General features: G+C 44.1%; 2 protein-coding genes across 5 annotated transcripts in view; one reads left to right on the forward strand and one right to left on the reverse strand.

Moving 5' to 3' along the window:
* Positions 1 to 14,738, reverse strand: part of spi1 (Spi-1 proto-oncogene) — a 43,814-nt gene extending 29,076 nt beyond the window's left edge. For both annotated transcript variants that reach the window (XM_031899763.1, XM_031899762.1), the window contains exons 1-2: positions 14,649 to 14,738; positions 11,164 to 11,225 (exon numbers count right to left, since the gene is read on the reverse strand). The gene's annotated coding sequence lies outside the window, so the exon portion shown is untranslated. The remainder of the gene's footprint in view (positions 1 to 11,163; positions 11,226 to 14,648) is intronic.
* A 60-nt stretch (positions 14,739 to 14,798) lies between these two features.
* Positions 14,799 to 25,103, forward strand: slc39a13 (solute carrier family 39 (zinc transporter), member 13). Of its 3 annotated transcripts, none has more exons than XM_031900494.1 (10): positions 14,799 to 14,903; positions 17,325 to 17,545; positions 17,745 to 17,858; positions 19,026 to 19,156; positions 23,157 to 23,249; positions 23,433 to 23,522; positions 23,607 to 23,657; positions 23,750 to 23,882; positions 23,972 to 24,071; positions 24,150 to 25,103. In XM_031900494.1, exons 2-10 carry the CDS (start codon positions 17,326 to 17,328, stop codon positions 24,223 to 24,225), a joined length of 1,008 nt encoding a protein of 335 aa, XP_031756354.1. In that variant the 5' UTR covers positions 14,799 to 14,903; position 17,325; the 3' UTR covers positions 24,226 to 25,103. The 3 variants fall into 3 exon arrangements, with proteins under 3 accessions (XP_031756354.1, XP_031756355.1, XP_017948773.2); XM_031900495.1 differs by having other exon boundaries at positions 14,900 to 14,975; XM_018093284.2 differs by lacking the exon at positions 14,799 to 14,903 and adding an exon at positions 14,930 to 14,958.
* The last annotated feature ends 1,140 nt before the right edge of the window (positions 25,104 to 26,243 follow it).

Raw genomic sequence — 26,243 nt, forward strand, 5'->3', positions numbered from 1 at the left:
ACAGGGGACATTTTTACCAAGATAGCATTTAGGTTGCACTTTTCCGAAGCGCCCACACTATATAAAGCCAATGCTATGGAGGCATCTGCATGTGAGTCACTTCCATGGCTGTGTGTGATGCACCGTAGCAAGAGGCAGCTGTCTGGGTTGGTCATGGGACGAAAAAGCCCCAGAGATGATAAGCCCCCCCCAGAACCCTATTGTAAATCGTAAACCGCACTTACTCATAGGTATATCTGAATCACATTTAAAATTAACCACATGGTTGTGTAGGATTTAACATTTTGCAGTTAACTCTATGATCTATGTTCATCAATCAGGATCCAAGCAGGGTCGGACTGGGCCAGTGGGACACCGGAAAAAACCTGGTGGGCCCTGGTCCTTATGGGCCCCTCCGACCCGGGCTCAATCCCTGGCAGCAACTTTGCCCCTACACCCTCACCCCTAAGAACATGGCGTGCAACACGGCGTGCGTAGGGGTGGAGAAGGTGCACCTGTAAGTTCCAAATGGGTTGTGGGGCCACCGAAGTGGCAGTGCCAGACCAAGCCAGCCAGGTGCCCTAGGCTACCCGGGCGGCGTCCTCGCTACTCCCGGTGGGCCCCAGAACGACGCTTCCAACACCCTCCAGCAACGAATGGGTTATCCACAAACGACTCACTAGTGGGTATAAACACTGGGCTAATTTGCACCTGGGCAGTTACCAATGGCAACCCATCAGATGTTTTATTTTATTGCTCTACTTGCAGCTTACTCAAAAACGCTAATCACTGATTGGTTGAAATGGATTACTGCCCAGGTGCAAATTCGTCCGGAGTTTATAAATGAGCCCCAGTGTCTCTCCCCAAGGCAGGTGCAAGAGAGGAAGTAACTCCCAGGCCGACATTTTCTGGCAGTAACTTTATGATTCACATTTTCAAAAAAAATTAAAAAATATATAAAAAATATGTGATGAGTAAGAGTAAAATTCCATGTTTAAATCCTTCCAGTGGTTACAAAGCTGTGAGCGGACACCACTTCCCTTTTCTCTCCCTGTCGGTTGCATAACCAGCATTCAGAATGAGTCAAAAATGCCCCCTGCTTCCCCCCAACTCCTGCCCAATCTCCTCCAATTCACAGAATTCTTTTTTGGGAGTGTTATTTTTAAATAAAAAGATTGTGGTTCTTTGTGTTAGAGAATCCTTGTAAGGATTTCGGTATTTTTCGACTTTGCTAAACATCAGTCTACCACCATATATAGTAGGGCACATTGCTTCCCAGCACGAGTCAATCCTATTCTGCACCCTGTACCCCCTCCCTACCCAGCAACCATCTTGTATATGTCTCTGTATCATCTGCTTACCCAGCAATACTACTTTACTCATTGTTTGCCACTCTATTGCCTATTCGTAGCAATGTTTCAGTTGGTCTTCATTATTTTTCATAGTTTTTGAATTATTTGCCTTTTTCTCCTGCCTCTTTCCAGCTTTCAAATGGGGGTCGCCGACCCCGGAACCCAAAAAACGATTCCTCTGTGAGGCTACAGTTTCATTTTTATTGTTACTTATTATTACTTATCCTTCTATCTAGGCCCTCCTCTATTCATACATCTGTCTCTTTTTAAAACCACCGCCAAGTTGCTATATTAAGCTGGACCCTAGCAAAGAGATAGCTGCTGAAATTCCAACCTGGACAGCTGCTGAACAAGAAGCTAAATAATTAATAAAAACTCAAATAAAAAAATGAAGACCAATTGCAGTCTCACAATAGCACTGTCTACAACTCTACAACAACACCATTAATTTAGAATGGTTTGGGGGGTTTTATGGATAACACACTGTGCAGCTCCAGGCAGTGTCATTCTGTGGCTACTAAAGCAAATAAAGTGCTGTCTTGTATAAAAAAGGGCATTGACTCAAGGGATGAAACATCATTTTGCCTCTTTATAGGTCCCTGGTAAGGCCTTACCTTGAGTATGGGGGGCAGTTTTGGGCTCTGCCTTTGTGTTGCTGATACACCAATATGGGCTCTTACTTTGTGTTGCCGGTACAGTAATATGGGCTCTGCCTTTGTGTTTCCGGTACAGTAATATGGGCTCTGCCTTTGTGTTGCCGGTACAGTAATATGGGCTCTGCCTTTGTGTTTCCGGTACAGTAATATGGGCTCTGCCTTTGTGTTGCCGGTACAGTAATATGGGCTCTGCCTTTGTGTTGCCGGTACAGTAATATGGGCTCTGCCTTTGTGTTGCCGGTACAGTAATATGGGCTCTGCCTTTGTGTTGCCGGTACAGTAATATGGGCTCTTACTTTGTGTTGCCGGTACAGTAATATGGGCTCTGCCTTTGTGTTGCCGGTACAGTAATATGGGCTCTGCCTTTGTGTTGCCGGTACAGTAATATGGGCTCTGCCTTTGTGTTGCCGGTACAGTAATATGGGCTCTTACTTTGTGTTGCCGGTACAGTAATATGGGCTCTGCCTTTGTGTTGCCGGTACAGTAATATGGGCTCTGCCTTTGTGTTGCCGGTACAGTAATATGGGCTCTGCCTTTGTGTTGCCGGTACAGTAATATGGGCTCTTACTTTGTGTTGCCGGTACAGTAGTATGGGCTCTGCCTTTGTGTTGCCGGTACAGTAATATGGGCTCTGCCTTTGTGTTGCCGGTACAGTAGTATGGGCTCTGCCTTTGTGTTGCCGGTACAGTAATATGGGCTCTGCCTTTGTGTTGCCGGTACAGTAATATGGGCTCTGCCTTTGTGTTGCCGGTACAGTAATATGGGCTCTGCCTTTGTGTTGCCGGTACAGTAATATGGGCTCTGCCTTTGTGTTGCCGGTACAGTAATATGGGCTCTGCCTTTGTGTTGCCGGTACAGTAATATGGGCTCTTACTTTGTGTTGCCAGTACAGTAATATGGGCTCTGCCTTTGTGTTGCCGGTACAGTAGTATGGGCTCTGCCTTTGTGTTGCCGGTACAGTAGTATGGGCTCTGCCTTTGTGTTGCCGGTACAGTAGTATGGGCTCTGCCTTTGTGTTGCCGGTACAGTAGTATGGGCTCTGCCTTTGTGTTGCCAGTACAGTAATATGGGCTCTGCCTTTGTGTTGCCGGTACAGTAATATGGGCTCTGCCTTTGTGTTGCCGGTACAGTAATATGGGCTCTGCCTTTGTGTTGCCGGTACAGTAGTATGGGCTCTGCCTTTGTGTTGCCGGTACAGTAATATGGGCTCTGCCTTTGTGTTGCCGGTACAGTAATATGGGCTCTGCCTTTGTGTTGCCGGTACAGTAATATGGGCTCTGCTTTTGTGTTGCCGGTACATAATATGGGCTCTGCCTTTGTGTTGCCGGTACAGTAATATGGGCTCTGCCTTTGTGTTGCCGGTACAATAATATGGCCACTGCCCTTTTGCTACTGCAAAAAAAGTGACACACAAGTGTGCAGTTACACAGTCTTCATATGCATGTGATTTAACTTGTGATGTTAAGCAACTACACTGTAGGTGCAGGCCTGGACTGGCAGTCACTATTTATTACGCTGGAGGGGGCTGTTTTTGCATGTGCCTAGGGCACAATGATGGGGGACATATATCTCTTCTGCACCCCTAGTCTGGTTCCTTGTTCACCTACTGCTGACTCTTCAATTTATCCACCCCCTGGTCATCAGTGCTCATGTGCAAGCATGCATGCACGCTCACACTGGGGGGGGGGGGGTGGCGGCGTTGGGCAATGAATCCGGCTAGGTTGCCTAGGGCAACCGGCCAGCTTGGCCTGGCACCGCCTATCTGATTTGTACATGCTAAAACGTGCTGATCAAATCAGAGAGGGTTTCACTACTGGATTCACCACTGGATTTTTACAACAAGCTGGCAATAAGCTGAGGACTTTGAAGTGTTTTTGTAAAAACACATATATATATATTTATATGTATATATATATATATGTGTACCAACAGTCTGCCCCACCAAAGCTGCTGCCCTAGGCATGGGCCCATGGGTACCCATATATAGAAAATATGGCCCTGCAAGTAGAAGCAAGCATATTGGGTGCCATTCTGCAGCCACTATTGCACTTAGAGCTGTGCCGGGCATTAATAAATGAGCATTAATAAGTACAGGGCTCCCTTAGCACTTTGTGTCCATAGGTACCAAGTCTTGCAGTTGGTTGCCTATGTCTTTACCAAATACAGGCCCATCCGTTGATCAGCTTGCATGCTATTGCCTATTGCCTCAAATCTTTGCATCACCAGCATTAGGTGCAAAGACCTACACTGGGTTGCCATAGATGTAATTTGCCCTGGTTTTCAGCGCTTTGTGGCAGCTGGGAATGTAAATGAGAAACACAGGAAAGAGTTAAAGCAATGGGCAGCTTAGCCCGGCCCCTGGGTCATTCTCCTCTCTATAAACACAGCTCTGTATCTCAGATTAAAAACAAGAAAAGGAGAACTAAGTGTTGGGCAACCTATTCTGCAAAACGGAATCATACCCATGCCAGCAGTTATTCTTTTTTGTTATATTTACAGAGGGGGGCAATGTATTTTTAGTTAAGGGAACAATGCAAATAGGATGGATGTTGAGCTGCTCAGAAATGATATTTACAGATGGAAGAAAGTATTTTTAGTTAATAAAAACTCAATGCTATATAACAATGGAAGTGGACAAGGCACAATGTAGATTTTTGGGGTTCGGGAATAATGGGGCACAAATGGACCGCTCAGAGCAATGCAGGGTTCATTCAAGCTTAGGGGACCATCACATAGGAACGGACTCTCACCGGGGGCCACCAAAACACAAAGCGTAGAGCAAGCCTAGCCCTGACAGCAGGCCGTTAAGCCATTGCCACACAGGAAGCAGATTTTCAGAGGGAGCCGCTGTTTCACAAGCTGGCGTTTTGCTCAAGTGATGGGTTGGATTGCACAGCGAGCATATCTTACATGCTGACTAAAGATCATGTTCAAGCCATGATGAATACAGTGGGGGATATTGACAGTAAAGTACAATAGCTTGCATTTAAAGCCTAAAACACTTGGGGTGACAATTTGTTAGGTACCTCTTATTACACCTTACCTGGTGCTTTAAAAAAAAAAAACTTGGGTCCTGGGGTGCCCACCATCTTTTCTTTGCAGGCTTTGTGCCGAGTCAGACTGGTGGCAAGCCCTGGAGAAAGTTCGGTGCTGTCAGTGGTGTAACTAGCCACAGCCGGGCCTGGGTGCAGGATGTGCAATTGGGGCCTCCAATGTGTGCACCGAAAACTTTTCCCTGCCCAGTGATATGCTTTATCGCGGCTCTGGTGGGCCCCAAGGGGGTGTGGTCCTAGGTTTGGTTGCACCCCCTGCACCACTTGTAGTTACAACCCTGTGTACTGTACATGTATCCATCAGAGCGGTACTTGGGTTACCAATTTGGTTAATGGGAGCTGCTCAACAAATTGCCCCCCCCCCCATGTTTTAGGCTTTAAATATTCCCAAATCAGTTCTAACGTCCAGTTTTATGTTATGATGGGGCCTCAAAAAGTCTATTTTACCCATGATTTTACCCTCTGTAGAGATGGACTGGCTCAGTGGTGCTAGGGTCAGCCTTGGGAAAATGATGCCCTGTGCCCATAATATATTATCTGACCCTTCTGTGATTACTCAGTATTATTATTATTAACATTTATTTATAAAGCGCCAACATATTCCGCAGCGCTGTACAATAAGTGGGTTTCATACATTGGACATACAGAGTAACATATAAAGCAATCAATAATCGATACAAGAGGTGAAGAGAGCCCTGCCCAAAAGAGCTTACAATCTACAGTAGGCAAGGGCTTGAGTGCAAATAGAACAATTTAGCCCATAAAAGGGTACAACCCCCCACCTCTTTCTAACCGGTAGCACCCCATTCACAGGCCCCCCTGCCCTCTCCTGAATCACATTAACTGGGCTCCTAGAATCAATTCCCTTTCTCTGTACCTGTTGGGCAAATGCAGAGCAGCACAGCAAGGCTGGCTCTTGGTATGTATGGGGCAGATCACATATGGGGCCCAGAAGCAAACACACTGAAACCCACTATTAGAGGTATAAATTCTGCTAAATGGTACCTGTGTAATATAACACATGGCCCTGTAGTGTATATAACAGATATAATGGAAATTGCCCTGCAATAGGGCCTGCTGGGATACTTCCTGGTACCCTGGCAGTCCAGTTGGACTGGGTGGAGGATCCAGTTACCTAGTCAGTAGCCTACCTAACAGACGCCAGCTGATTCAAAGACCAAGAAGAGAAATCACTCCTTGCTACATTGTTTCAAGAGTCAGGACCAGAAAACAGAAAGGGACAGATGGATACTGCTTTCAATAGCAATTATATTTACAAATATCTTTGAAACCACTGACATTTTCTAATTAATTACATTACATTTCCCCTTTATAACAATGTAGTATCTAAAGCAGTTTTAAAGGAACAGTAGCACCAAAAAATAAAAATATTTCAAAGTACAGTTTGTACAGGTATGTCTGCTTTGGAAACCCTACTATACTTTATATAATCAAAGTTGCTCGTAGCCACGGGGGCAGCCATTCAAGCTGGAAAAAAGGTACAGGTTGCATATAAGTTCTGTAGGATACAATAGGAATCTAAAGAGCTTATCTGTTATCTGCTATATAACCTGTGCCTTTTTTTCCAGCTTGAGCGGCTGCCCCCGTGGCTACACAGAAGTTTTGATTATATAAACACACAACTTTTACCAATACAGTGTAATAGTGCATAATCTACTAATAATTTTAATACACTTTCATTTTTTGGTGTTACTGTTCCTTTAAATGCATTTTCCAACACTGTAGGGGGTAACTGGACCCTGGGCAAATCTGTACCTGTGCAGTAACCCATGGCAACCAATCAAAAACGTGACTGTATTGTTAATCACTGATTGGCTGCCATTGGTTACTGTCCAGGTGCAAAGTTGTCTATTGTTAGTAAATTACCACTAAATGATTTAAATCAAAGCACAATCCAACATGATGAGGATGAGGTGGGTAAAGGGGTGGGATTAAGAAACAGTGGGGGGTCATTTATTAACACTGGGCAGATTTGTTCCTAGGCTGTAACTCATGGCAACCAATCAGATGATCGCTTTTAGTGTTCAACCTGAAGCTGGCAGAAAAAATCTTATCACTGATTGGTTGCTATGGGTTACTGCCCAGGTGCAAATTTGTGATAAAGAAGTGTCATTAACTCTAGAATAAATGAACCCCTGGTTATACTGTTATACCATTGGCAACATATGACTGTAACCTTTATTAAAACGGCGTAGCGGGGTAGATATATTAGCAGATAAAGTGCATACGCCCGTTGCCATGGTAGAAGGCCATGTATTGTAGTACATAGCAGAATAAAGCAGAAGTGCTGAACAGAAATCCTTTTATATCTGCTATATAAATGCATCAGTGTATCATTGTGAGTGAGCGGATCTGCATTGTAGGTGCCCAACAATAACACCCAATGACATCACAGTTTTTTTTTGTGATAGAGACGCGGATGTTTAAAGGGAATGTAAATCCACAAATCTAATTTTGCCAAATAAAATAAAATGTCATTCTAAGCAGATTTTGCTATATTTGTTATTTAAAACTTTTCAGTGGGTTATTTATTAGTTTGCCCCTTGAACTACTGGCTTAGGCATTGGTACAAGAGCAGAGGACAATTCTCCTCCAGCCAAGTACAATGCCTTGCATTGCTTTCTCACAGGTCTGTTACTTGCCGGCTTCTGCTGCATTGTATCTAGAGTCAGAACCAGCAGTACAGTGTATAGCAAGGAACAGACGGATACAATGCAGAGTACAGTGGCGTAACTAGGGGACCATGGGCTTTGCCTTCAGGGTCAGACTGCGTTGTGCAGAGCTCACCGGGGCTGCTTCCCCAGGGGCCAACCCCCTTACCCCCCCTAGTGCCCAAATATTTTACTAAACGATCAGGGCAGGGGGGTTGGGGCACCAGTGGGGATTGGGTCTGGGTCAACGAGGGCCGAGCCCATCAGGTTTTTTTTCCCAGTGCCCGCTGTCCCAGTCCGAACCTGCTTGCCTTACAGCAGGAACAAGAATGGCCACAGGGCCACAGGGCTCTGTGCTGCCCAGTTGGCCCATTCCATTTGTATCTGCCTGGCCTAACAGTCATTCAGGTGTTGTAGTTATGTTACACTTCCCCAATGAGAAAAGACATTATAATATGTGTTTCACTCTATAGAAGGCCCATGTGAAGACTGAAAATCTCTGGATAAGGACACATTCCAGACTATACACCTCAAAATTGTCTCTTGTTCTGCAGCAGCTGCTGTAGTAGCAAGGCCAATACCATTTGAGAACAGAGTATGGCTGTGGGTCAGCATGAAACTAGGCCAAGATGGCAGCCTTATACTGGTGTGGCTTAGCTGAGGTTCAACTCCCAGATTGGCCGCTTTAATAAATGGGCAAAAGTAGAATCTATCCAAGGCCTACCGGGACAAGGAAGGGGGAACAACATCAGCCAATTCATCTACAGTAGCTTTGTTTTACTTGTTCTCCACCAAGTTAAAGTATTTTGGTAGTTGCTTTTGGTACCTGTAGGAGCTGCAGAATTAAGAGGCCATTCTAAACTAGACCCCTGAAACATATTATTTTATTATAAAAGTTTGTATATAATTCTGTTTGGGATGTGAAGGAGTTAAATTTTTGCCTATTGTGTAAGTTTATCCTATGCCCTGCGGGAGTGATATTACATTGCCTAAAAATGTTACGGGAGATCCCTAATCCATAACAAGAAAGGGATGTCATAGTTCTTCAGCTTTGGACTAAACTCAAAAGAAAAGGGTGGATGTGCTGGAGGGCCTAAGGCAAGAGGCCTTAGTAAGTAGAGCCATAAGATTAAGGTAGGTCAGACACCTTAGTGGAAGTCTGAAAAGGGACCCCCTGAATAAAGGCTGCTAGTTAACGGCAGGGTTTATATCACAATCCAGGGCAATGACAAAGACAACATGAACCAGTAAGAGGTGTCGTCTTCTCCACTAAGGAGGTTGCTGTGTGGGTAGATCCCCAGCAAACTGTAGGGATAGTGTTTAGGACCCAGAGTAGAGGGTATAATTATGAGATCCTGGTATGCTAATGGTCCTGTGTGTATGCACCAGAGTACTGCAGGTTTGTCACCGTTTGTCTAAGGATGCTCTCACGCACTATGTACTACTATGTGCCTCCCGAATTGACATGTTAGCGTTGGATGATAAATGTTTGGATGATAATAAAAGTGGACAAAGGGGGCAGGCTATATTGAGTGTGGGGATACAACCCTAATAACCATTGAAAAACCAGGCTTTCTGGTTCAAACCCAGGCAGTTTACAACCACAGATGCTTTGCATTTTTCAGGAGGCTGCAGTTCTTTGTTTGGTGTTTGCCGGGCCGGCTGGTTGCTCCTGAGCAGTGCCAGGCCTAATGGCAAGGGTGCCCTGTGTTCCTCACCACTGAGTGCAAATCCTACTGTATCCTCAGCCGGCTGCCACAGCCATCAGTGGGGTTACAGGAAGCTGAACTAGGGTTAGGCAGGTAGAAGTATGTACCTCTCCCCTACTGGTGTACCCTAGGCACGTGCCTCTTCTAAATACCCCTAGTTCCAGCCCTGTTACTGAGTATCCTGGCAGCTTGTTTACATGTACAGTATTGGTTCTGACCCATTGGTTTCTGTCTATACTGAATTCAGCCTGATTATCTTCTCCACTTGTTTGCTGCATGCCCTGACCTTGGCCTACTATTTTGGGCTCAGACTCTGATGCCCCTTGTGAGAGCTGCTCAAGCTGTCTCTATTGCCTCAACTCTTGCCTATCTGCTCCATCTAAAGCTCTGCTCCTACATCAGACGTAGCAGTAGTACAGGCTTCCATGGGTGGCTGGCACTTCACACACGCTCCCATATTAAGGTACGTGACAGCATGGATCATATCAGATATGATCAAACAAGATATTATCTTTTCATTTTACTTTACTAAAGAGGGATCTTAACTAAAAAACTGTTCTAAACTAAAAAACTTCCTAATATAATTAAAGTTATGTGCAAATGCATCTTAAAGCAGATTTTGTTTAGTCCTTCATGTTCTTTGACTATTGAAACAATATGTAAGAAATCAGTTATTCGGTTTCTTAACCATTAACATCTGCTACATTGTTTCAGGAGTCGTAACCAACGGTGCAAAGAATGTAAACAATCAGAAACATAGTGTTGCAATAGCAATTACGTTTACAGTAAACTTTATAACAAGTGAATTTTTTAAATAATGGATATTGGAAAGTGGCTTAGAGTTGTTAGGTTGAGATTTGGTGCTCTCTCCCCCACAAATGTAAAACTGCACTGCAATTGGGGCACTAGAAACTAAGTACCCTTACTACATAATGATTAAAGATAATAATGAAAAAAACATAAAAATACAGGTATGAGAACTGTTATACAAAATGCTCAGGACCTGGGGCTTTCCATGGTGTGGATCTCCTTACCTTAAGTCTACTAAAAAAATCATTTAAACATTAATTAAACCCAGTAGGATTGTTTTTCCTTCAATAAGGATTAATTATATCTTAGTTGGGATCAAGAGAAAAAGAAAATTATTTTTAAAAATGTAAATTATTTGATTAAAATAAACTCTATGGGAGATGCCATCCTCTAATCCTTAGTTTTCTGGATAATAGGTTTTCCAGATAACATATCCCATACCTGTAGTACTAGTTTTGTAATGAACTTGGATATTCTATTGAGTCGGGTTATTTATTATCACATAGGTGTGAGAAGCAAGGGCCCAAATCTGTTATCTCCTGGTTCCAATTCTGGTACCGCAGTGTATACTACTGTCACAGGGGTTGCTCCCTGGCCCCCCACCCCAAAACATCTTCCTTGGCTGCTGCATTATCACACCTGGAATATACAAATCTGTGCATATACCCTTCCCAGGACCCAATTTCCTTAAGGGCAAAGACACACGGAGCTACTTAGTAGCAGCTACTTGTCACAGCTACTAAACACCAGAAAATACCCTGCCATAGACAATACTGACAATTGCCTCTGCTAAAACACGTAGAGACAATTATCAGTTAAACATCAGCATTGTCAATTTTAGTAGCCATGACAAGTAGCTGCTACTAGTAGCTCAGTGTGTCTTTACCCTAAGATGCCATTTGGATTGTGGATTCTCAACAGTGCAGACAAACCTCCAGGTCCAATGCTTCTAAAGTCTATTTGCTGCCTTCTGCTGCCAGTCTTCTAAGGCCCCCTACAATTTAGAAAACACAGTTGTTGCCAAGGTGATATCAAAGATTCAGTATATACATAGCAGAGTTATATTAGTCAGTGATATAATATGTATTAAATATATTAATATATATTAAAATGGTTTTAGTTAGAATGGGGGGGGGGGCTTTTTTAATTCCCCAGAAAAAAGGAGCATTCAGAGGTCATGCTTCTATATTAACTAAAATAAAGCCTAATTTAACAAGAACAAGTTTTTGTTCTGTATTTACATTAATGTTGTAGGAACAGAAACCAAGGGAACAGCTGTATGTCAGGGCCACCATGTGGAAGCCTCTGGCCACTACATCTGAGAATGGCGCCTTAAAACAACTTTATTCCGGTGTTATCAGTACATTTAGCCAAGTGTGGCCTGAAATAACCCAGAAACCCCCCCCCCCCCACACACACTCTGAATATAATGAAGTATATAAATCCTTCTTAAGTGGGATTTTAATGTTTTTTTTCCACAGTGCACTATATTAGGCTGAAGCCAGACGAGGCGTTTTTACGCTGCGTATTTTCTAATTCTCTCGGCGGCTGAAAAACGCACGATATCATCATCCATAGAAATAACAAACAGTCTTGATGGAAAACACACTATGCGTTAATACGCTAGAAAACGCGTTACCACGGACTTTTCATGCGTTTGCCGAAATACGCTGTTATTTGGACAGCAATGTATTCCTATGCCAGAGCTTGCAGAGATACGCAGTGGTTTTTACAATTTCGCACTATTAGTACCATGGGAAACGGGATTTGCTACGTCACCAGTACTAGGCTGAAAAACGCCATAGTCAGGGGCTGTGTGGGTTGTGCAGCGTTTTTGGGTGGAGAAAATACGCAGCGTAAAAATGCCATGTCTGGCATCAGCCTAAGATGCCACAGACAGTCACTATTTATTGGGCTGTTTGGGCCTCTGTGAACTTTAAATGCCACGGCCTATTTTTTATAACAGTCCAAACCTTAATGTCAGTATTATTGGCTTGACTTTGCCATTATTCACACTGTTTTGTCTCCTCTCTTTGTATACCTAATTTAGACACAGGATGCTTGCATACTCTCATTCTAATGTAAACAGCCATCAAACAGGATGCTGTGTTGTGTGTTCCAAAGTATGACTTATTATTTTTAGCTTGTCTGCCCAGGGCTGAGGGAGTTAACAAAGGCCTGTTACCTTGCACAGTTATAACATATACATATACACTGCTAAAATGCAATGCTAACAAAATGCACAAATTTTTATAAATTATAATCAAATTGTCCTTTTGACCAGGCCAGACTGGGATTCAAAATAGGCCCTGGAATTTCAAGTACATAGAGACCCAAACAGCCTCCACCAGCCCAATAAATAGTGACTGTCTGTGGCATCTTACAGCAGCCCCTCTGGCATTTGCCAGAATCCACAGATTGCCAATCTGGACCTGCATTTGACTGAGCTAGAATCCCATGGAACAAATTAGATTGTGTAGTGTTAACTATAGCTAAATGTGTATTTAATACTTGTGCATTCCCTGTGGTGTCTGGGGTTCAGTAATTCTTATGGAATGTACTATATGTCCATGCCTCAGTGCTCAGCTATGGCCATATGATTACTGCATCAACATATAGTACATGCAATATTGGCCAAATGCTGGAAAGCTCGTATGGTTCCAATATGCCCAGTCTTTGTGATTTCGCTATTCTGTTTTATGCTTCATATTAAAACTCTCAATCAGTGTTATAGACTGGCATATCTACATATGAAAGTATATCTGTATGCATTTATGTGGGTAAGTACAATTTGTGAGCATACATGTCTATATTAATTTAGACTGTAACCTCTACAGGGCAGGGACCTCCTTCATTTTCCTATTTTCGAACATAACAGAATATATACGGTTGCCACCTGGATGGTATTTGACTTGAAGCCAATGTTATTAATAGGAAAGAAAGATAACAGAGATAGGAAGGCTGGTAGCTTTCTTCACATAAAAATACATTGCGTTGATACATTAAAGGATTGAGCTTAAAGGGGTTGTAAACCCACTGTACCCCCTAGTTTTTCTATAGAAGTTGTTGAAAAACTTAATTAATGTAAGAAAATTAACCACTGAGCATTCTACTGACCAAATGTCTCATAATAAGTGCAAGAGGATTTGGGGAAAGTTTTGGAATAGTGTTATTGTGCAATAGTGCTTTAAGTATACAACCCTGATGTTGCTGGACTACAGCTCCCAGAATGGCAAACCCTTCATATGTGCTACATTATTATGGGATTTATAGTCCAGTAACAAATGAGTAAAGTTTGGTGGAGCAGTGCTGTGCAGCAGGGTTTAGTACCCCTTTATTGGACCTGTCTTTTTTTCAACCCAAATTTAAATCAGGAAAAAAATTCCAGGGAAACTTTGCACCTGGGTCATTGCTCTACATGGGAATTGTCAACAATGGGTTCCCCATTCTACCGCAGACATGTCACACAGACATGTCTCACACAGTAACATCTTCAGTTACATCCTGTTTCACATAATTTCGACTCAAATTAATTTTAGAGACATGAAACCCAGCGACCATGAAGCCGAGAAATATTGACAAATATTTTGCTTTGTTCTTTATAGTACATTTCCATAACTCTCCTTCCTTAAACCCTCGGCTAACATAATACTGACTGTTCCAAGTCTGGCTGTACACTCTCCAGACAAGGGATATTTTCTGGAAAAAAATACGTTCTTATGTTTTTAAAATCCTCTTATTAATAACATTAATAAATAATAACATTGGAATCAAGCATCATTTTTACAGTCATGCAGTAAAATATTTGGGCCTTTGAGTCACCATTTATTCTTCTCTGCTCAGTCCACTGTAATAGTAGAAAGAGGACGACTATTCGTTTTTAAGTTTATCCTGTATATCAGAGTTACAGCAGCTTTAGTGCCCATACTACTTTATAATCAATCACTTGGCCCATCATCAGGTTTCTAACAGGAAGGACCTAGAAGATGAGGACGACCAACCTTCCAATGGCCCTGGTTTTTGCAAAACTGCCTGACTGGTTTTACTGCCTTCATCTAAGGTAATTTTGTGTAGATTTTAGACATTTATATTTGGGGGTTTAACAATAATTTGGGTGCAAATTATAGGGAGCCTGGGCTGGTACTGTAGGTAACCAGGTGAGGGGGTCCAAAATAGTGACTCACTCCCCCCTAAAACAAAATGTGGTTTGAACATAGCCAGTTTGTATGTAGGGTTGCCATACTCCTTCCTATTCATAACACTGGGGCCAATTATCATTTTCACTAGCCAAGGTGGTAACATACCAGCTGGCTACCCTGAGTAGCCATGCCATATGACTGTAGCCCTTGTGTCCAACTAGCTGGCCACTTTTAAAGACCAGTGGTACAAAGGCAATAGTATAAAACCGGACACTAACCCTGGAAATAGTTGCACCGATGCCTCTCTGTATGAGGCCACCAATGAGCATAATAAAATACTACTTCCGGGTGTGTCTTCTTGTTTACGTTCCCCCGTTAGAACGCAAAAGGAAGTGCCCTGCTTGTACATCCCAAGGGGCTTTGAGCAGCAGTGTAATGGTTCCGGAGGAGCAATGATACGTGGCTCCGGAAGGGGGGCGGAGAGGGGGTGGAGCAGCTGGTGATGGCAGGGACCGAGAGGAGAACAGACAGTGGTAAGGGATCTCCTGGATCTTCCCTAACTGCACATAGTTACATGGGCTGTGTGGGGTGCGTTATATTTGGAGGTGGGCATTGGGCTATGGGGTGGGGTTGGATTGAAGGGCATAACGGGATCCTGGTAGAAAGTTGGAATTTGCGGCTGGTCAGACTTTTGCTGAACTCTGCCAACCTGTACATAAGTGCTGTGTGGGCTTCTGAGAGTTGGGCTTCTGAGAGCTGGGGTTCTGAGAGCTGGGGTTCTGAGAGCTGGGCTTCTGAGAGCTGGGCTTCTGAGAGCTGGGGTTCTGAGAGCTGGGGTTCTGAGAGCTGGGCTTCTGAGAGCTGGGGTTCTGAGAGTTGGGCTTCTGAGAGTTGGGCTTCTGAGAGTTGTAGTTCCAGGGGCCACAGTTCTGGGATTCCTAGCGAATCTGTAAGATAACTATAAGGAGGTGGTGAGATTGCAGCTGGGTGTGTGGGCAGCACAGATTTGGCAGGGGGCAGCAGCTGGCATGGGGTAGGGGGCACCCAGGGAGAGGGGATGTGCATGGGGGGGAATAGCTAGAGGCTTAGTTGGCAGGATTGGGGGAAGTTATGGAGATGTGGCCTTGGGCAGGAGAAGGAAGGTGGGCTACACCCAGGGTAAGTTCATAGCGGGCTGGTGGCAAGAGGGAGACAAATGAGTTCATTTAGAAATAACTATCTGGCCTTTGGGGCCCCACGTGATCATGTAGACCCATCACTTTTAGTTCACTTTGCTCATAACAAGGATATGGGTATATGGGAATATTGGAACAACCAGTCAAGCACATTTCCAATAATCTAGGGCAGTCCACCCATATCTGGAGCATTTTGGAGGGCAAGTAGGGGTAAGGATGTAGTTGGTATGGGTGTAATAATATAAATGACAACGTAGCAGAAGATTTCAGACGTGGCTGGAAAACTTAACGTGGCTGGGTGAGGTGTATAATTGGCTGTAGAGGGTAAGGATGGCATTGGCATGCTTAGGGTAGGTGGGGCTAAAAGTGTATAGAAGGCTGGAGTGTAATATTAGAGTTGGCATAGGTGTAAAATGCAGGTGTTATGCTGCAAAGTTAAAGTTGCCATGAGTTGGTGGGCAAGGTAGGAATGTGAATGTGTATATAAGGCTGAAAGGGTACAATTAGAGTTGGCATGGGTGGGAGAGGTGGGAAGGTCAGTGTATATGAGGTTGAGAGGGTAAGATTAGAGTTGGCATGGGTAGGAGAGGTGGCAAGGTGACTGTATATGAGGCTCTTCACCTCTTGTATCTGTTATTGATTGCTTTATATGTTACTCTGTATGTCCAGTGTATGAAACCCACCTATTGTACAGTGCTGTGGAATATGTTGGCGCTTTATAAATAAATGTTAATAATAATAATATTAGAGTTGGCATGGGTGGGAGAGCAGGGAAAGTCAGTGTATATGAGGCTGAGAGGGTAAGATTAGAGTTGGCATGGGTGGGAAGGTCAGTGTATATGAGGCTGAGAGGGTAAGATTAGAGTTGGCATGGGTGGGAAGGTCAGTGTATATGAGGCTGAGAGGGTGAGATTAGAGTTGGCATGGGTGGGAAGGTCAGTGTATATGAGGCTGAGAGGGTGAGATTAGAGTTGGCATGGGTGGGAAGGTCAGTGTATATGAGGCTGAGAGGGTGAGATTAGAGTTGGCATGGGTGGGAAGGTCAGTGTATATGAGGCTGAGAGGGTGAGATTAGAGTTGGCATGGGTGGGTGAGTATAAAAGGCTGGTTAAAATAACTATCTGTGGCTTGGCGGTTGGCATGTTTTCAAGGCTTTGGCTGTTGGTGGAATAGTGGGATTTGCAGAGTTTTTTATGGGATCTGAATGAAACGTTGGTGCCCTGAGGCTGCAACAATGAAAAGGGAAAACAAATGAATGAGCAAGTGGAGAGATAATCTCCCTTACTGACTTGTTCTTCCCAGACTTTGCTTTATCCCTTTGCCCCAGGGGCATCAGGCCCAGGAATTGCAGATGAGCCTCTAGTGACTGTGTCCACCTACAGACATGTCTGCATAATAGAAACAAATTCTCATTTTATCTTAAAGAATAACAATTTTATAAATAAATGAAATAATAATTACAACTCAATCTAGGGGCACCACAGAATTGATACCGTTATTTTCCTATAGTTATCTCCCTTGGAAGTTCACAGATATGGCCACCCAGGTGGTCCATGGCCCTATGGAGTCCTTGCCCCAAATGATCAGTCTAATGGATATTTGGCCAATACAGAGCCAGCTAGTGATTGGAGTGGTTGACGTTTCGACGCCATATATGGGCCAATAATCTGCCAACTTGGGCAAGTTGCTCTGGGCTAATCAGTCTGGGAACTGCTGTTTAAGTAGATATCTGTCATCCTTTATGTCCTGGTACTATGGTATCTTGCTTTCTCTGCCCAGGATGATGTGGGGAGGAAGGATACTGTTGCTGTGCTTAATATGCCTAGCCTTCCAACTCAGCGCCACGTGTCCGCCGGGTAGTCGTGCCTGTGAGCCCGCCAGCCTCTCTTCTTTGGATGCCTGGATCTGCTCCATAATCGGCTCCCTGCTGGTGGGGCTCAGTGGGGTCTTCCCGCTGCTGGTCATTCCAATCGAAGCCGGCGCTGAACTGCGGTCAGAAAGTAAGTCCTCTGTTCCTTTGGGGTTTTCAGAGCTGGAATAATAAAGATAATCCTCCAGTTATAAAGGATTTGGCAAGATCAGGCTGTATATGCTGCTAAAGCTTAACATTTGGCCAATTATATATTTAATTATATGGCCTGAAATCCACACTTGGTCAGGGGATATAGTGACAAGCCTCTCTGATCTTTTGTCTTTCAGAAAACTCCCAAAGGCTCAAACGGCTCCTGAGCTTTGCAATTGGTGGATTACTGGGCGATGTGTTCCTGCATCTGTTACCCGAGGCCTGGGCTTATACATGCAGTGCAACAACAGGTACCTAGTACTTACACACTTATATTCTGCACCGCTAGGGCTTCCAAAATAACCCATAGTAGCTCATTCTCTTATTCACCTTACCATCATAGGTCTACAGTGAGTGATGTCACAAGCGGCACTGCAGTTACATATGTAAGCCCAACAGTACAATTTAGGTTGACAGTATGATGTAGAGGGTGATTTTCTGAGACAATCTGCAGTTGGTCTTCATTTTTTGTTATTTGTGTTTTTCCTTATTTCACTTTTTGTTCTGCAAAAAAAGTTGAAAGTTCAGCAGCTGGTTGCTAGGGTCCAAATTACCTTAGCAACCAGGGAGTGGTTTAAATGAGAGTCTGGAATATGAACAGAATAGGTACTGAATAGAAGAGTAATAGAAAGTAATAAAAAACAACAATAACTATACAATTGTAGCCTAACATAGTTCACATGCTGCTGGGGTCAGTGAGTCCCATTTGAAAGCTGGAAAGGGTCATAAAAAGAAGGCAAAAAATTAAAAGAAGTATAAGTATAGTGCCCTTAAGAGGCAATTTTTCAACCTGAAACAGAGAAAGCACAAAGCTGCTGTAAAATGACTTGACCTTAGGAGAATGTGCTTTCATGAGACAGCCTCGGGTTCATTTTGGGAGCACCTTGAGCCGGCAGTGTTGCTTCTGTGTATGGCAAGTTTAGACAAGAATACAGATGGGCAATGAATCAGAATAGTACATTGTATGAGTGTAGGTTTCCTAAGGGTATATGTGTTTCACTGATCTCTGAGAACAACGTAGCTCAATGGTTATACGCCTGTGTTCCACGTAAGCCCAGCCAATGTAACACTTGTAACAGGGGAATGCCTTTAGGTCCACTCTCCCTCCCAGTGCACAGAGTCATTATAGGCTCATTACAGTCTGCTCAGTCTGTGCTGCTGCTGCTGCTCTTAGGTATAATAACCAATTAAGAATTGGCTTTTTAAAGGGGAAGTACTTGCCACATTTTTACCTGCTTCGATACGTCCCCTACAACACTAAAGCTTTTAGCATTCATACTGAGCCACTTACCTGCCCAGTTGTGCCAATATTAAATGTGTGCCCCATTTTGCTTCCCTGTAGGGCTCTCAGTAATGTTAGTAGTGACCTATAGAAACTTACTATGATATTAACCTGTTCACTGCTTGTATTTCTGCAGGGAGTTATCAGTCTTTACAGCAGCAGAGGCTCCTCGGTCTGTGGGTAATCACTGGATTCCTCAGCTTTCTACTCCTGGAGAAAACCTTTTTGGACGAGAAACGTGAAGAGCAAGTTGACTCAACCACCCCCGTGAGTAGCAAACCCCCATGTAGTATGATTTGGTGCCTTTTAGGTATGTTATCCTTTGGTGGACTGAAGGTTGCCTATATGCACTGTGTGGCAAATAGAAAAAAAAAAACAATGGGGTAACAGTCACCCTGCTATAGTTCCAGGGGTACCCAGGGCACAAATAAGCACTCACCCCAAATCCCCCCCTAACTGGCCTTCAGGCTGGGCCCCCTTAGCCCATAACAAGGTTACAGATATATAGAAACATTGGGGTAACAGTCACCCTGCTATAGTTCCAGGGGTAGCCAGGGCACAAATAAGCACTCACCCCCAATCCCCCCCTAACTGGCCTTAAGGCTGGGCCCCCTTAGCCCATAACAAGGTTACAGATATATAGAAACATTGGGGTAACAGTCACCCTGCTATAGTTCCAGGGGTAGCCAGGGCACAAATAAGCACTCACCCCAAATCCCCCCCTAACTGGCCTTCAGGCTGGGCCCCCTTAGCCCATAACAAGGTTACAGATATATAGAAACATTGGGGTACCAGTCACCCTGCTATAGTTCCAGGGGTACCCAGGGCACAAATAAGCACTCACCCCAAATCCCCCCCTAACTGGCCTTCAGGCTGGGCCCCCTTAGCCCATAACAAGGTTACAGATATATAGAAACATTGGGGTAACAGTCACCCTGCTATAGTTCCAGAGGTAGCCAGGGCACAAATAAGCACTCACCCCAAATCCCCCCCTAACTGGCCTTCAGGCTGGGCCCCCTTAGCCCATAACAAGGTTACAGATATATAGAAACATTGGGGTAACAGTCACCCTGCTATAGTTCCAGGGGTACCCAGGGCACAAATAAGCACTCACCCCAAATCTCACCCTAACTGGCCTTCAGGCTGGGCCCCCTTAGCCCATAACAAGGTTACAGATATATAGAAACATTGGGGTAACAGTCACCCTGCTATAGTTCCAGGGGTACCCAGGGCACAAATAAGCACTCACCCCAAATCTCACCCTAACTGGCCTTCAGGCTGGGCCCCCTTTGCTCATAACAAGGTTACAGATATATAGAAACATTGGGGTAACAGTCACCCTGCTATAGTTCCAGGGGTACCCAGGGCACAAATAAGCACTCACCCCAAATCTCACCCTAACTGGCCTTCAGGCTGGGCCCCCTTAGCTCATGATATGCCTCAACCTCTGGGCTCCTCTAGGATTCCCATAATCCTTTGGAATACATAGAGCCATCAGCGCTTCCTGTTGGACTGACCTTGGGTTTAAGATGACATCACAGTGTGATGTCATTATGGCAGGGCTATAGATAACTGCCAGCAACAGCTGGAAGGCGCCATTTCTTTCACTTGTGCCAATATCCCATGAAAGTCTTGGGAAGCTACGACCTTAATACAAAGCCAAACACTGTGGAAAGGGAGTGTTTAAGACAAATTGTGTAGCTGACAGCAGGAAACAGCAGGCTAAATCAGTTCTGGAATTTGGGACGTGTCCCTCCTTGAGGTTTGAAAACAACAGATGTGCATATTAAAATTGTACAAATACAGAGGTGCAAGAGGAAGGCAAATAATTCAAAAGCTATAAAAAATAATGAAGATCAATTGAAAAGTTGCTAAGAATAGAACATTCTATATCATATTACAAGGTAACTTAAAGGTGAACTACCCCTTTAAAAGTGCTATATTCCATCTAACACTTAGGGGTTATGTAACAAAAGACACTAAGTTTGCCCAGGAGCAGTAACGCATTGCAACCAATCAGCAGGTAGAATTTACTGGTCACCTGTCTTAAAAGTAAACATCTTATTAGTTGCTATGGGTTACTGCTCCTGGGCAAACTTAGTGCCTTTTATTACATATGGGGCCTAGACTTTGCCCAGTTTGTTTCATCACAAAGGGTGACAGCCCCCAGCTTCCCATCCCACTGAGACCCCAGTAAGGAATGTGACAAACAAACGCAGCCTGAAATAGTGATTTGAGGGTGTGATCCCATTGGGCTGAGACTGCAATGAATGGTTTGGCTTGTTACCTGTACAGAGTCAGAAAATCAGTCATGATCTTACTAATTAATGGGGGAAGCTTGGAGTAATTTAACCGAGGACCTGGTATCACCTAAAGTGGATTTACCCTTTAAAAGAAAGTAAACCTTTAATGTAAATTTGATGAGAGTGCTCTTCAGCACAGTCGGAAACTGACCAGCAGGTGGCGCTGTTATAAAAAAAAATCTTTCATATTAACAGTACTTTATCCTTTAATATCTTTGAATCTTAATAAAATAATGAATGTAAATTGCAAAAGTGCTTAGAACAGCATGCTCATCAATTATGACTGTAAAGATTTTCAATGATCCAGGTCATGGTATAACTAGTATAAATAAATCTAAAGCAACTGGACTTGCTAAATAATCATTGAAGACTTTTCACTACTCAGATGAGTAGTGAAACTTCTTCAATGATTACTTAGCAAGTCTGGTTGCTTTAGTTTTACTTATACAGGTATGGGATCCCTTATCCGGAAACCCATTATCCAAAAAGCTCTGAATTACGGAAACCCTGTCTCCCATAGACTCCATTTTTATCAAATAATTCACAATTTTAAAACTGATTTCCTTTTTCTCTGTAATAATAAAACAGTACCTTGTAATTGATCCCAACTAAGATATAAATAATCCTTATTGGATGCAAAACAATCCTATTGGGTTAAATTAATGGTTTAATGATTTTTTAGTAGACTTAAGGTATGGAGATCCAAATTACGGAAAGACCCCTTATCCGGAATACCCTTTGTCCGGAGCATTCTGGATAACGGTTCCTATACCTGTACTAGATACTCTCATCAATTGTACCTTCATTTGTTTCAAAGGTTTACTTATCCTTTAAGATGGACAGATATAAGGCACACAGGCTAGACAGTTCTACTGCTTTTAAACAGACTGGCCAATCATTTATCTGTTTATGGAACCCACTGGGTTCATAAAGACAGAATCCGGTTGGCTGATTCGCCCCCCCTCTCTCTGTGTGTATGGGGTCAATGTCCAACTCGCAGCTATGCTTACGATCAGTCGTCCCACTGCTATGTTTAAAAGAGATTCTCCCTTCAAAATAACTGATTAAGAAAAGCTAACAATTCCTTCATTGTACCTTACAATCGGACCACTAGAAGGTGCTGATTCATTAGATTTTTTTGATTGATTGCTAGCTCTTCCCAGCATACACAGCTGCTCCCACTGGACAGATGCAAAAATTCAGGCACACAAGGCTCCCCGAGCAAGATAACCAATAGCAACTTCTGAGCATTAAGATTCATTTCAATTCACGTTGATCCGAAATAGAATATATGTGTTTATTTATGGCAGAGCTGAAGGTGGCCCGTTAGCAACAGCATTATTTATTATGACCACAAGGGGGAGCTTTTGCTCTCCCAGTGAACACAATGCAAGATGAGCTGTGCTCGCTATAAGTTACTCCCCATACATTACTGTCTGTATAATACAGATATGGACCTGACATCAAACAACAGTTGCTGAGCTTGCTCGGGCTGATTTACTATCTGTACGTTCATATTCTTCTGGGCACTTAAGGTTGACAAGGAAAATCCATATGGTTGAAAGGAGAGACATCCCCAGCTGTTGGGAATGAGATTTCTTCACACTCTCATGCTGGGAGTTGTAGCTTGCAAGGTCAGGCAGCTCCCACCTTTGTGCTCAATGTGCTACAACAACAGGGGCTTCTGCCACCTTCAGCTCCCAGTGATTGGCAGTTTTCCTACAAAGGCAGTGCTACATGGCACGACTGAGGGGGTCCCACTGTCTGAGCATTTAAGAGCTCCCCAGGTGGTCAACGACATGTCTAGCATTGCACCTCATAGATTTCAGTGGCAGTTGTTGCACAGAAATGTGGCACTCAGCCTTTCTGACGAACAGCCATCTTGGCTAGAAAAAGGCCAGAATGCCATTGGCCTAACGTGAATGATCTCTGGTCTGTATTGAGTTTTTTGCTTGTTTTTGCAGAAAGAGGCCAAAGAGAGTCTGATTAATGGCAAGCACAAGCACAACGGCAAGCAGGGGAGCCCAATAAAGAAACCGCCCAATGATCACATCAAGGTAAGTACCTCAGTTGTTACTAGGCAGACTGTAGACTCCCAACCCCCTTTTTTTTCAACATTGGCTTCCCTGATGTTACTGGGTTATATAATGCAGAAATATGAGAGATGTAGTACAACATCATCCTGGGATCCATGGTTATGAAAAAGGGCCCTATCCACTTATCCTTCTTTTTTTCCACAGGTGAGTGGTTATCTCAACCTTCTGGCCAATACCATTGATAACTTCACCCATGGCATGGCAGTGGCAGGCAGCTTCTTAGTCAGTAGGAAGGTAAGTACTAAGGCTATTGCCTCCTCCATTCAGCTTTCCGATTGGGTAGATATCACTAATAGCGGCTGTCCACTCCCCTTCCAGGTGGGCATCCTCACAACCGTGGCCATCTTGTTGCATGAAATTCCTCACGAGGTGAGAGCGGTATTTTTGTGCTTCATGTTGTTGTCCAACGTCCGCCCTTCAGTGCTGTAGGTCTGATCTCATTGTATCTATCCTGCTGCCAGGTTGGGGACTTTGCCATCCTGCTGCGAGCTGGGTTTGACCGCTGGAACGCCGCCAGGCTGCAACTGACCACAGCGATGGGTGGAATCTTGGGAGCTGCCTTTGCACTTTGTGCACAGTCCCCAAAGGGAGCAGGTGAGCAGGACAGAGGGACATCCAATCAGACGGACGCATTCAATCACTACTGCCATTGCTAAAATCACTTGTTCTATTTGCCTCTACAGGGGAGGCAGTGGCTTGGATTCTTCCATTCACATCCGGGGGGTTCCTGTACATTGCACTAGTTACAGTCCTTCCCGACCTCATAGAGGAGAAAAACATTAGGTGAGTGTCGTCACTGCATCATAACTCATTGCAGTTCAAAGCACTGCTGGTTCTTACTAACTCTTCTTGTTTTTCCAGGAATTCTTTTGGACAAGTTCTGCTGATCTGCTGTGGGATTGCAGTGATGACCATCTTGTCGCTCACAGTGGAATGAGAAAAGCAACGCGCTAGAAGTACATCTCTGGCACATTAAGCCGGGCCCGGCAGGAGGGGCACCTACACTGCGAGAGGTGGTGTTGGGAGACCTGGGCAGCAAACGGGGGTTTGGTTTAGCAGTTCCTTTCAGTAGACCTTACTGTATTGGTATGTGCCAAAACCATAGCCCTATCATTCCCAGCCAAACCTGTAGCACTCCATTGGCTGCTGCTAGCCAATCCCTTTGTGACAGTCCAGCTTCCAGAGAGGATTATGGGAGCAATAGCTGAATATGTCTATGGTTTGTGCATGTATCTCACAAACTCCTTGCCCTGCGCTTCTGCCTCCTGTTCGTGGTCGTTCATACGGATCCATTCTGTATGTACCCCAGCTTCTCCCGCTGCCTTGTCTCTGCTTGTCTCTTTAAATGAGTGCCGGAGCTACCTCAGATTTCTGTCTCTCCACTGTCTCCATGATACTGCTTTCCATTCCACTGCAACAGCTGATACTTTAAAGGCATAGGACTAAGGGGGCGCATTTTTTCTTTTGCACTCACTACTTCCTATATAGTAAGGTATAACAGGAAGTGGGGAGTGTAAATAAAAACTGGGTTCCCAAAGTGCTGATGCAATAGAATATATGCTCTTACCCCAAGTACCTTTGAATGGGGTCTGAGGCATAAGATGAAATTCAAGTGCTTATGCTCAAAAATTGACCCTACAGTGAAACAAATGCAATCGGAGTGCTCTTCTGATCACTTTTGCAATTTACGTAAAATCTGAGCACCCCCTGCTCTTTGGCCAAGGTTCTTCTGCTTATCAAAAACATTAGAAACTTTTCTCACGTCTTTCCTAACCAAAAGATCTTCAGATTTTTCTCCTAACAACTTCTCGACTACTTCATGTTCGGAAAGTGACCAGCAGGTGGTGCTGTTGTGACAAAATGCATTCATATTAACAGTATTTAACCCTTAATTGAAATTAAAAAGAAAAATAAGGAATGTAAATTGCAAAAGTGCTTAGAATTGCACTCATCAATTTTACATCATTTTAAAGGTTTATTTATCCTTTAATGAAGCAGGAAGCTTCTCTTGACACTTCCCTGCTCAGTCCTATTGCTCGGTGTGACAGGGGTGATAGTGATGCTGAGCAGGCAGTCATCAAGGGATGCTTCTTGCTTCAGTAAATGTAGCTTTTGCAGTTCTGTCCGGCCCTCCCCCAGGATTAGAATTGAAAAGAAAAGTACATTGCAAGAGTGCTCTGACCTTAAAGCAGCTAACAGCATCTTACATTGCAGGGCTCCCTTCAGTCTGATGTAGGGGGAATTTACAGTGCAGGGGGCTTCCCATTTATAGGTCTCTGTGCATAGTGCGGGCCTACTGCCTGTCTTTTTTTATTTGCCTGGTGCCTTAGGGGCAGAGCAGCATATCTCCAGCGCTAGTACCAATACCTTTGCCTTTGCCAATACCGAACCAAGTTACTTTGCCCAATCAGTGTTTTTTGCAGTATAACCTGGAGTGGGTGTTGGGTCAGTGTTGTACTACCAGCCTGACCGTACAGAGGTTTGCCAAGCTCTTCTGGGTACTGGTGTAACTACCGGAGATCCTGGTCATTTGTGGGGTAAATGATTTGTGCTCTAATGGTGAGGAATTGCTGCTAGTCACGTCCTAAACTTCATGCAAGGGGTGGGGTGGGGGGGGGAGGCTGATAGTGTTATTGTTGGGGGTCCTTAGGACAGGGACAAGCAGGCCCAGACCGGCAATCTGTGGATTCTGAATGCCAGGGGGGCTGTAAGATGCCACAGACAGTTACTATTTATTGGGCTGCTGGGGGGCTGTTTGGGCCTCTGTGTACTGGAAATGCCAGAGGGGCTGCTGTAAGGTGCCACAGACAGTCACTATTTATTGGGCTGCTGGGGGGCTGTTTGGGCCTCTGTGTACTGGAAATGCCAGGGCCTATTTTGACTCCCAGTCGAGACCAGGGGACAAGAGAAGCAGTTCACCCCCCCCCCCCCAGCAGGCTATTAAACATCATAAAA

The sequence above is a fragment of the Xenopus tropicalis genome, chromosome 4 (assembly GCF_000004195.4).
Source record: "Xenopus tropicalis strain Nigerian chromosome 4, UCB_Xtro_10.0, whole genome shotgun sequence".
NCBI lineage: Eukaryota > Metazoa > Chordata > Amphibia > Anura > Pipidae > Xenopus > Xenopus tropicalis.